The 12,822-nt window shown below is 38.9% G+C and overlaps 1 protein-coding gene across 4 annotated transcripts in view; it reads right to left on the reverse strand.

Annotated features, from left to right (window-relative positions):
- Positions 1-3,794: 3,794 nt before the first annotated feature.
- The window catches only part of MINDY3 (MINDY lysine 48 deubiquitinase 3), a 207,021-nt gene continuing 197,993 nt past the window's right edge, over positions 3,795-12,822 (reverse strand). For all 4 annotated transcript variants that reach the window (XM_060280788.1, XM_035129659.2, XM_060280786.1 and 1 more), the window contains 5 exons: positions 8,554-8,626; positions 7,843-7,915; positions 6,691-6,778; positions 6,224-6,295; positions 3,795-5,148 (listed from right to left, as the gene is read on the reverse strand). In XM_060280788.1, the coding sequence (XP_060136771.1) occupies positions 4,999-5,148; positions 6,224-6,295; positions 6,691-6,778; positions 7,843-7,915; positions 8,554-8,626 (456 nt within the window). In that variant the 3' untranslated portion in view covers positions 3,795-4,998. The remainder of the gene's footprint in view (positions 5,149-6,223; positions 6,296-6,690; positions 6,779-7,842; positions 7,916-8,553; positions 8,627-12,822) is intronic.

Raw genomic sequence — 12,822 nt, forward strand, 5'->3', positions numbered from 1 at the left:
TCCTCCCACCCCCTTTCAGGACTTCTTGCTTTTCAACAAACTAAGAAGGCTGTGCTTCTGACTTCCCCCCAAAAGTCAAGTTGAATATTCTTTTGCCAGAAGGAAAAATGAGGAATGGCAAAAATCCCCAGAAAATGTTTATCTGTCGCCATTTTTCTCAGCTTTCATGGTTTAAAGTAGGGGGGGAACCAGTGACCTTTCAGGATTTTTGTTAGGGGAGCAGACTTTTGTTGGGGGTTGGGTTGGGCAGAACCTCAGATTTGTATTGATTTTGATTGATACGCCCATGCATCCAGATGTTGCCAGACTCCAGCCCCCATCAGACCCAGCCAGCATGGCCAATGGTCTGCGATGATGGAAGTTGTCGCCTGAAAACATCTGGATGACGACGGCTTCCCTATCCCTGGTTAAGGCAAACTATTGAGAACTTTCTCAAAAAAAACTTCCTTTCCCGAGTTCTGTTTATCAGTGTTGTTAATATAGGTAGGACTTGTCTGTATTGTTGTTTTCACTAAAACAAAGGGAAGGGGGAGAGAGAGACAGAGAGATACACCGTGATGGAGCCAAATTGTCTGGTGCTTTTTTTCTGGCATGAGAAAAAGGCCCTTCCTCACACACATCTGGGTACTTCTCTAAAACCAGCTTATCTTGTAGCTTTTGGCAGGACAAACAAAAAGCTGTGGAAGGAGAGAGATGGAGGAGTCAGTTGAGAACATTCTGAATGAAGGCATTTAAAACAAAGTCGGAGACAGTGTAGGGTGCATTTATATATATAGCAGTGGTGTGAATGCATATGTGAGTGGCAGGCAGAATTACTTGGCCACATCCAACAACTGCAAGCAAAAGAGCAAAATTTATTTCCAAGGTTAAGTGTAGCGCCTTAAGCTGTCATCACCAGCTTGCCCTGCCTCATGCTATTTGACTTTTGAGACGCTCCTATCAGCTGCAGTGTTAAGTGAGATGTAACCAGAGCTGTTGTGCAGATTTTTAAGAGTGAAATGAACACATCAACTTCCCATAGCGGTGGGAATGGAGCCACAGAGGCCTCTCAAACTCAAGAGGGGGAAGGGGAACATTTGGCCTTCTTTCAGCATAACTATGACAAAACAAGCACACCACCATCATCTATATTACAATTAATTTATTTCCCAACACCTGGTTTTGTTTTTGTTTTGTTTTTTAAAAAGGAATAAAATTGGCTGAAATTTTAAAAAGCAGGATAAAATAATCAGATTAAAAAGAAAAATTTAGCTGAGAAACTTATGGCAAATGTTAAACCTTATTTATTATTTATTTCTTATACTTCAAATAGGTGAATATGGTTTGACAGAGTTGTAGCTGAGACTCTTCGGACCAAGTAAAGGATGGAACTGTAAGGCAGGGGTGGGGACAGTTTTTCACACCAAGGGCCACAATGGGCCATAGGGGCCACCGTTTCCCCAACCAAGGCGAGACGTAGAGGTGGCAATCATTTTGCATCCGCCCAATAGGCAGGTCTTCTGACTCAGAAGAGGGCAGAATGGGGGCGGAGCAGGCTAATGTGGGTTCTGCAGATGCACACGGGGGCCCAGGAATGGAACCCCCATGCAAAATGGTCACTGCCTCTATCGCCTTTCTTTTTGAACCATAGCAATTATCCCTAAATCGGCAGCAATAGACACAAATTAGCATATGCAAAGAATTATGCAAACTATGTTATTTTTGTGGTGCATAAGTAACTACCCTACTGCCAACAGAGGAAGTGTATGGACGTTTGGTTCCCTGCTTGAGAGAGGCAGTCATTCTGACACATCAGTAAGTTTTGCAGTATTTCTGGTTCTGGAGGGGAGCATTAAAATAATAAGAACAAAAGCAGCAGCAGCAGCAGCATCCTGTAACAGAAGGAAGTTGTTACCTCTCTCCTTTATCTCTTGAGGAAAAGCAAGCCACTAACTGTGAAATATGGAGAGACAGTTGACCTTGAACCTCTGCTGCTCCAGAGTAGTGAGTGCATTGAAATAAAGCAGGGAAAGAAACAGTGTCACCCCCTGCCCAATATAATTGCCCTAACAAAAATTGTTATCTCCCAGAGCAGGGGGTGGGGATTTCCAAAGGAAACTCTGATCAAGCCAAACACACTTTTCCCACAGAGGGCCTGAGTTTATTTTACAGGGCCCTTGCCCACCCAGAAGAACAAACAAATCCAAAGCAAAATCCCAGGGCTCTCTCTCGCCATCTTCCCCTCAAAGTCAACATGAAAAATATGGGGCCATCTTAAAACACAAACAAGATAGCATTTGTGCTCTTCAATTACGCCTTTGCTTCATTGGCTAAGGATGCTTCAAGTGCCTGATCCCTCTGCAGTCAACCCAGCTTTATTGGGAAAAACAGAGTTCAACTGCACTTGATTCTCTCTCTCCAGAAACACTGCTGGGATTTGACAATGAAACTCTACATATCAGTTTTTGGGCCTGCTTCTTCGTTTTTCCCACGGGTGCTACTAAGAAATGCAAATGACACAGTGTTAAAACAGGGGGTTGAGTTTTGCAGATATTTGGCAGCAAATTGCAGGCACTGTTGAATATAATACAAAATAGCACAATTAGGTTAATGGTACTGATAAGTACCCAAGACAAATTTCTGCAAGGAAAGTGATGTGCTTTGGATATTATAAAACAGAGCCACAGACTACAGTGCCAGCTACATGATCATGAGACTGGGATGCGGGTTACAAACCTCTAATAACGAACTGGAACAACTTGGTTTCAACAGCATTTTACTGCTACTAAAGCACATGCTAGACCTTCCTAGACATATGACTCCCGCATAATAGTACATTTGTGTGCATATGTAACCTTCAGTAATATGCCTTTTCTCCTGCAGTCCAAGCATTTCTAGCCATCTCCAACTGTTCTTTTTGGAGAAAAGAATAACTGCAAGCCAAGAGCAGCTGAGACTATTAACATAACACATGCTTCTAATAGTTATTTTGTATTTGCCAGAGTGCAGCAACATTGATTTTTTTAAAAATCTGCAAGTTACCACCTCACCTTTTCAAACAGTTCTGGCCTTTTGAAAAAAATACTATTTGGAAAGGTGTTTATCAGTAGTACAGTCCCTGGTCAATGAAAGGGTCCTTTTAATAGCACTTATTTCTATAGAATAGCTGCATAGATCAGCAAGAACGTTTTGTATTTGAGAAGATGCACATTTCTGCCTCTTCTGGTGGACTAAAGCAAGGACTGAGGAAAGGTTAAGAATAGTGAATCAGGTTGCATTTCAGTGGAACCTGGGGTACAGACGCCTTGGGTTACATGTTTTTAGGTTGCGTACCACAGGAAATCCGGAAGTATCGGAAAGGGTTACTTCTGGGTTTCGTTGCTTGCGCATGCGTTGCGCACGCATGTGCACAGACGCAGCCCTGCGGGTTGCGGGTGTGCCTCCATCACAGATTACATCTGCAACCCGAGGTTCCACTGTATAGTAATGGATGTCTGAATATTTTTCCTAAGGGAAAGTAGCCCATTTATTGAAAGGAAAAACAAGAAGATTGTTTACTCCCAAATTCATTAGAAGATGCCTGAGGTGTATGCGTTTTAAAATAAAAATTCTGTGCAACATCAATGGCACTTGGGCCCCAAGAGTTTTTGTGAAGAGCTCCATGCATGTGACGCTGCCTCTACCACTGAAGTGAACAGAGAAGCCTTGAAACAAAGGAACTTTGGGTGGAAGTGGGAGGAGATGAGAGCATCAATGGGCACGATGTATCACTCTGAAGGCTACCTTTCCTTAACATTCTGAAAAACAGGGTAGCCTTAAGTATGATTTAAGTATAATATACCATTACTCAATAGCCATATAGTTACTTTATGATATTAAAAAATAACAAATAAAAGTGACCAAATTGGATAGGCAAGGAGGCAAAATCACTAGTTCACTATTTGGGTAGATTTTTATTAAGCCCTGCTAGATAATAAATAATGGACTATACTACTTGAATAACAGATGTTTTCATGCATGTAACACATACAATAGTGCTGGCTTATGTTTTTTGTTAGGACATGTTGAGAAGAGGTATTTGGCAATAATAACATGAACAGCTTCAAAAATCGCAGCACAAATTCTCTCTGCTGTTAAGGCTTTTTATATTTCCTTTATACAATATCAATTATTATTATTATTATTATTATTATTATTATTATTATTATTATTATTATTTTCTTCTTAAATCTTGCTTTGACCTTCAGTATGCCAAATATGTAAATTCTGGGAACAATACAACTGCCAATAAATAGCATTAATCATTTATAATTAGCCATTTTAAAAACAAAAAAATACCCCACATCATTTTTTTGCCGTTTGTGCAAAGCCATGTAGATGAGTCTTAAGATTTCTAGAAGAGAGCAGCAGAAACTTAACTCATCTAAACATATTCAGTGCAAATGCCAATCTAGTCCCAAAGCTGCGATACTGCAGTGCATGCCAAAACCCACCCAACAGCTGCCTTGAATAAGCCCTGAGAACTGGGTAAACGCTACCATGCTCTTGCACATCCTTTTTAGTGGGGTACATGTATAGGAATTTCCCAATGGGTTGTGCCCTAAGGCAGAATGATCCAAATAAAACACATGGTCAAACAAAGGTGTAAGTAGGTGAATACTATGATGATGTTCAAGACCAATTTCATCTAATATGCAGATACTGCACTACTAGACCATTTCCCAGGTTGTTTTGGGGCTGAACAAGGAGGCTTCTGGGTGAGAACTCACAATAACTGTACTACAATGGCCAAAGAGGAACTAGTTGGTATAAAACAAATCAATCCAATTGTTAAAAAAATTAAATAGTCTAATCAACACTGAAAAGTGTTTATTTACAGTTTCCTGGTGACACCAGTGTATAGCCACGCAGTCAAAAGTATAGTTTGCTTGTTTGTTTGTTTTTTAAATAAAGGCAGCTGCCTACCCAACCTTCATTCAAAATGTTGGATATTTATAAGTACATGGTCTTTTCTCAGCATCAATTTAACGAAGGGGATCGATCTGTGGTCCAGAGTAGTTCTATGTATGGCCATTTAGTCTGCAAACAGCGCTTGACTGGAGTATCATCAGTTTGTAGCATTGGGTCTTCAAAGCCCATAATCACTGCTGTACCTTCGACGTACATGACCTGTGAAAATGTAATTATTTAATTTACTGTTCCAAAGAAATACCATGTTATTTTAAAGACCAAAAAACGAGCCATTCAATTTTTAAAAGATCACTTTGAGAGCAAAGGTTCAAATCGATTTAAATCTTCTGCACCTTATTAACAAGATGAAATGAAACACTCATAGAACTCTTACGTTTTTGTGCCTTACTACACATGTTCACTATTAACCAGAAACATGCATGAAGAAGGGATATAAGAGGGACTCTAGAACCAGCTTGGTCTTTAGTCTGTTAGTCTCTTATGGGGTGACAGAACATGGGGCCTTGAGGACAGGCTGTAGTGAAGGAAGAGACACCTAAATGCTTAGCCCTTGCTGACTGAGCTTGCTCTGCTGCCAACATCCAGAGGCAGCATGAAGGCAGTGTCCATGTGGAATTCTCCACCTCCATTAATTTTGGAATGAGCAGGTGGGGAGTCTTTTCAGAAAACCCAACACTGTTGTGCACATCTCAGGGATCCACCTAAATCTGCAGAAATCTCCATGGGCCTGTTTTTTCACTCAGTGCGCCTACACAGGGGACACTAAATAGTTTACGCTATAAGATGGGATGGGAACCATATCTCTAGGCACCTAAACTGAAATGGGTGAGAAAACCCTACATGGATACAAAACAGATTATTCCATAAGATAAAAGCTAGTTCCGTAATAATTTATATTTTAAATAAAGCAAAACTGGAAAATTGTTTTAGTGATTAGTGCAACGACTGCCTAGTACCCTCCCCCAACTCTTTTCTTGACATTTTGAAGCACAGTTATTAAACATTTCACGATAATTCAAAATTTGCTTCTTTGGTGGAGAGAACTGGTGACAAAACACTAACATTTCCAAATGCCTCCGTAATCATTTGCATTTCCTTAGTTTTCTATTTGTTCTTTTTTTTTCTAAGAACATGTGTCACCAGCCAAATGGTGGTTTTATCACACTGTGGATTGTCCACTTAGAAATAGGCTGAACCCAACTTATTTCCATGGGATATCTGCTAAAACATGCAGCTCCCCAATTAGGTGTATGAGAAGTCACTGCTGCCATACCTTTTCATTGAAATTAGATTGCTTCAATCCATTGTAGTGGTATACAGTGAATGATTCTTGAACCTTGGACTCCTAAGGGAACACACAAGACAGTTACTCCAAAGCCATAGGTTAATATCATTGAAGGTATTTGTTCCCTTTCTCCACTTTGAATGTAACAAGAAACTATAGTTAATGGGATAGTTCCTGGTTTCTTTTCTGGCTTATGAAGGGAGGACTGAAGCAGCTGCATGAAGAGGCTGCATGTGTGGATATATGGATCATTCCTACCCTGGCTTATTAAGCCAAGATATGATCATCCAAATGCAGCCATAATGTATATTAACTACAGAATGGTATATTAATAATGTATATTAACTACATATTAATATACATTATGCAGCCATAATGTATATTAACTACAGAATCACTGACCCACATTTGTTTTAAAAATGCCCTATTGCAAGAATAGAAAGAGGTTACATTACCTGTTCAGGGAAAAATTCTTGAAGAAAGGGACCTAGTAATATGATTCCTAGTCCTTCTGGATCTAATTTTGTTTTCATGAGATTTACACTAAGATAAGATGAACAACACAAAAATATCAGTGTGGTGCATTCATATTCTTGCATGACTAAGCTCTATGGTTCTACAACACTTTTAATGCCAAAAACAATCAAGCTGTTGTATTTAGAATCCCAATAGCAATTGCAAAAGAATGGCATCTGGTTGCCAAATAAGAGTTATTTTTAAACCAAAGTAATCTTATTTAAAATCAATGTAGCAACAACAATTGACACACTACGCCTTATTAGGTAAAGCTTTCAGAAAAAGTACACTGTCTTAATTCCTTGGATTTTGCAGCAGAAGAGAGTGAAGATAAGTCTTGAGCATTAACACACACATCGTCTTTCTAACTGTCCTGAGAAGGCCCACCCTTGTTTTATCTGTTTGACAGGCCACAATGAACAGAATTAAGCATGTAGAGATGGGGGATTCATAGCCCTCTAGATGTTGCTAGACTACAGCTCTTATCATCACCAACAACTGACCATTATGGCTGAGGCCAAACAGAGTCCAACAGCACAGAGGGCCGCAGGTTCCCCATCCCTGCACTAAACTAGACTGAGGAAGGAATGCTGCATTTACATAGTACATTTTACATTCATCTTTGTTCTAAAGTGATACTTAAAAAAACCAACAACGTTGGATAGGCAAGTGGTATTCTCTTTAACATTCAAAACTGTAATTTAACTATTTATGAGATGTGTATTGAATCTGAGTATTAAAAATACTCGCTCTACATTACCACAAGTATGGAGGTCTAAATTATCCTCACTTTATAATGCACATTTCATTTAGAGAAAAAAAATCTGCCACAAATCATATTACACTTTGCTACAATGTTACATTAATGCTGAGAAGGAAATAACCTAGCATTTCTCCATTCATGTGAATGAATGAAAATCTCTCTAAAACTAGTCTCGAATTTGTATGTAAGCACCTTGCTCCTTACTTACAGCGGATACATATTGAATTAGTTGTGTACACTGTAGCAAAAAACAACAATATAGGTGGAATTTCATCCTGGTAAAGGTTTTCTAAACAGTGTTCTAAAACAGTTGCCAATTTTTGCTTACTATTCAGGATCTGATACAAGGTCCAAAGCCTTCATTACATCTTCTAGAAGGCTGTCTGGTATAAAACCATTATCTGAAAAAAAAGGAAATGTCATTAGCATGAACTAGCAGGTGTCTAAGAATTAAAAATATTTATATGGGCTGATTAATACTGCCTCATCTGAAATGGGAAGTAATGTGCATTTCTCTAAATATAGATATGAAAAAGCAAACTTTGAAAATGCAATTTCTTGGAAATAACTACTTCTCTAATGATTTTCAGGGCATTGTAACTTGCAGTCTGACTATGTGATACCATAATTGCAGCACAAACTTGCATGAAAATCCTTGCCCCAGTGTCTTGAAATAAAGCATGATGCAATTTTAACCAAGCATAGTAATGCATTTACTTTTAGAATGAGAGAACTGCATTCCTGCAAGAGAGCATATCAAACAATGCAAAGTTTCATTTAATGAGCCAAGCTGTAACAGTGCCAAACACCATAAGAAACGAGAAAGCATGAATATAACTATCTCTTTGATACTAAATTCATGCAATTTACATTCTCTGTGGAGTAAAAGGGATAACTGATAGTATCTGAATGCTTTTAAAGCATTATTTTTACTCTGTTTTATGCCTACTTTAAATCATCCGATTGTACTAATTTGGCACCTTAACATTTAAGAGTGAACTCATTTGCATTTTGTTACAAGTAAGCATACATATCTTACCTTCAGGGTCATATGTTTGAAAGACTCGTCTGGCTTGTTCTGAGGGAGCTTCAGGAGCAACAAGAGCTAAATCCTTAAGAGAGAATTCCACAAAATTAAATATATCACTGGAAAAATGATGAAAAGCAATAAACACAAACAATGAAAATGCAGAATGTCATCTTCATAAATGAAACATCTAGGAAAGTGAGGCATACCGGTATGTTTGTTTGGTTTTTTTTTATTACTACTAGAAATTGATAATTAACAATCAACCCTAGTGAACAGTAGGACCAAGCCAGAGTAGTAATAAAATATGTTCCAGTAAGTGAAAGGCCAAAATGGTTCAGTTCAGACATAACAGCAAACAATAGTTAAGAAAGCTCTATTACAGTTTTAAATCATGTCCAAGTTGACAAACCATTGTTTACAATACAGTGACAAACAAAAATCACAAATAATAATTTGAAATAACTTTGCAGAAACATGGTTTGGCACAGTATCGATTGACCAACCATAATTGTGGCTGTTTCTCTACCATCAGAGCCAAATGCATGTACAGTCTAACATGCTGAGCAGATAAGCAGTTATAAAGCATGGCATGCCATCTAGATTGTTATTAGTGCAAACTATGGCGTGACACTGAGCTACTGTATGCTTTCAGTGCCAGAAACAGTGCATAAAGGGACTTCCTGGATTATACAAAACAATAAACAAAGCAATGATTACATATCTCACAAAGCAGTCCGTGCACACACAAACACATACACAGTGCTGCTATTTCAATTTTAGGTCTAGGGACACTCAAATTAGAGCATTTTGGTTTTTTTTTCCAATCAAACAATTATCATGAGTTGAATGGTTAGCTGCTCCTTTTCTCCCAATTCCTTCTCCTTCCACCTCCTTTTCTCTATTCCCACTGCCAAATTTCAGTGGTTATTATAAGCATTACGATGGGCAAAGGGGAAAAGTATAATTCTTTCTTCTCAATCCTAAACTGATATTGAGAGGAAGCAGCAGCAAAGGTCTGGGGATGGTAGCTACTCCAAGAAAACACCGGGGCAGGTCTAGGTAGGAAAGAAGTAGACCTGGCAGTGATCCTTGCTCTGTCAAAAGCAACAGCCTCAGTGATTTACGGGGTAAGCAGGGAGCTCAACAAAAAGGCTCTACCACACTTCCTTGTCTTATTATGGAGACTCTTGCTGCAGATACAAGTGGATCAGGCTGCTTCTGCGATCCTGTCTTATGCTATTGCTTAGTCTGCACCAAACCTGCTCCACACTCCAATCAAACAGTACAGCCTTAATTTTTGCAGCATTTGTATTTTGTAAAAAGCAAGTAATACATTCACTTTCGGCAGCAACACTTATTAAAAAAAAACAAAATATCCCAAAAATGAACTTCATCTGCCAAGCATTTACAACTTCTGCCAAACACAAGCACCCAGGCCTTGCAAATTGTTGTCTAAAAACATCCCAACCCCCAAATCTTCCATAGAAGGAAATCCTATCAGTAGTTTACCAAGCATTGTTCAAGTACACCATGTCCTACAGGCAAAGAGGTTCATGTTTTACCCTTTGGACTTTGAAATATTATATTCCTGCCCAAAACCATTTTGCTGTATTTTGAAATGCTATTCTGATAACACAAGTTTATTTTAGAATCTCATGTTTACCCTTGGAGGCAAACACACACACCGTTAGTACATTGTAAATAAATCGCAGCCGCTTTTGTTCTCAAAAATCAAAAACAGCACATACAATCTATAATAACTGCAGAGCTGATAAAAATCATTTAAAAATACATCACTGATTTTTTTTAAAGTTTCTAAATACCATTGCTCTAAAAACAGTACATAGCTGTGGACAGATGCTGTCATTAAACTAGCTAAAAGACAAGTCATATTAAGCTTAAATACCCTTGGGAGAAGGAACAATATGGGCATAGACTAGCACAGAGGTTTTCAACCTTTTGGGGTCCACGTCTCCCTTAACCAACTACATTCTTTCTGTGGCAGCCTCTCACACTTTTTCAAACACCCTCCCTTGTGGAGTGTTCCCTCAGCCTCCTCTCCTTGGGAGTCCTCCAGGCTGCTGCTACCCCCCCCCCCCCAAAGAGAGGTGCCTCCGAGAGGCAGCATTCGCCTGTGGAGCTTATAGTCAGCACTGCTGCAATAGGGCGTGTTGAATTTTTCATCTTTAAAAATCCTGATTTGAGGGGTGTTAAAAAGTTGTGGTATGATGAGGTAATTTGAAATATATTTTGGTTCCTTGTAAATATTGAGGTCTTGCTTGGTAAATCTCTATGTGAAAAGTCCCTACTTTTTAACATTTTTTAAATTTTCCTGTCATTTATAAACATATAGATTATTCCCCAATTTTGATGAAAACAGATGTTGATAAGTGCCTAAAATTGATTACAAGATACAGTGGTACCTTGCAAGATGAAATTAATTTGTTCTGCAAGTCACTTCGTATAGCAAAAGACTTGTCTTGCAAAGCACGGTTTAAAATTCTCCCAGTTTACCCGGTCTACCCATTTAGTTAATGCATTCCTATTTGTCTTGCGAAGCGCGGTCATAGGAAACTTTGTCTTGCGAGTCGCCTCGCGCAACACAAAACGCTTTCATCTTGAGAGTTTTTCGTTGCATGAGGCATTCGTCTTGTGGGGTACCACTGTATTGTAGTTCTCTTATATATATATGTATTGTAGTTCTCTGTACTATTAATATTAAGATTAATATTAATATTATACAACAGTATGTGATATCTTTTTTGCTTTCTACCATCAGTCCACCCACTGAGGTCGCTGGGGTTTCAAAGCCGAAATGCTCTGACAAGTAGATTTCTCATCTATCCGAGATAGACAGAATGGGGTGGCATGAGGACATCTAACCAGCCCTAGCAATTGTCTTCTGTGTTGCATTGGAGACTGGGGCCTGGGGTCTTGCTTGAATATGTTACAGAGCATCTCTGGTACCAGAACAATTGTGTGGTCATCAAAGGAGCTGGGATGCTCACCCACCAACATCATTTTATTGTACTATACTATATCCTATATATATATATACTATATTCAGCAGAGAATTGTGTCCTTTTGTTGCTCACTCCCACCCTTTGCAAACAGAATTTTATTCCCATGAAGGAGAAAAGCATGTTTTCTTTGAAGAATAGCTATGATGATAAACACGATAAGGAAGTCTATGCAGAGGACTGGATAAACTACTTGGAGGTGTTAAAAATACACTGTAAAGTAGAGCTACCAAAGTTCAGTCAAGTGACGGTCTTTCCATATTGGATAAATTGGGGGTGCAAAAACAGCATTCTGATAGTGTAGGATTAAGGCTGTTGGGCAGGCACCCAATCTTAAGATAAGGATTGCCACATTTTAAGAAAGACAAGATTTTAGTTCCTTCAATAGTAGCATGGATAATAAGCATTATGGTAACCCTTCTATCACAGTGATGGAAGGATGGAAATACTATATATTCTCCTGCTTCAGAACCATTAAATGAACAGAAGTCTTGACCTGCATGGAATATGGTTTCTCTAAGTCTGACACCATCTTTGTGAGGATCAAGAGCAGGCCTTTAGATTCTACAGGAATCAAATTTTAACAGTGTACACTTCTTTTGAAGAGCATGGTCCAGGGGGCTTCTGCCAGTGGCTCTCCTACTCAGATGTGGGCCCTCAGCAGATACATGATCATGTGACACCAGCCCTTGAAGTTGTTAATTTATTATTCTTTTTTTTTTTTTACTATAATAGGACGTTATAAGATAAAGCAGGCATCCCCAAACTTCGGCCCTCCAGGTGTTTTGGACTACAATCCCCATCATCCCTGATCATTGGTCCTGTTAGCTAGGGATCATGGGAGTTGTAGGCAAAACATCTGGAGGGCCGCAGTTTGGGGATGCCTAAGATAAAGTAATGATATGTTGTTACAGCTGGAAACAAAATTTATTTATATTTTCGCTTGTATAAAATGATTAAAAACTTTAACTTCGCTTCAAAATGCGAGTTTTCGGCTTTTTTTAAGTGTATTTCAAACAGATCTCAATTTACCAAGCTAAACATCAACCAATCATAAAAATAATTGCAGATTTGGATTCCTCATGTGCAATAACATATTTTTAGAACCCCTCATTGAGCAAATTAAAAAAAAAATCGCCCTTAAATGACACGCCCTACCAGTGCTGCAATAAACGGCTGTGCAAGCCTGAGAGGCAGAGACATGAGAGGGCATCAGAGGAAAGAGAAAGAAAGAGTGACAGAGGCCAGTGTTGCCTGC

This window comes from Zootoca vivipara, chromosome 12 (assembly GCF_963506605.1).
Source record: "Zootoca vivipara chromosome 12, rZooViv1.1, whole genome shotgun sequence".
In the NCBI taxonomy this organism is placed as follows: Eukaryota; Metazoa; Chordata; class Lepidosauria; order Squamata; family Lacertidae; genus Zootoca; species Zootoca vivipara.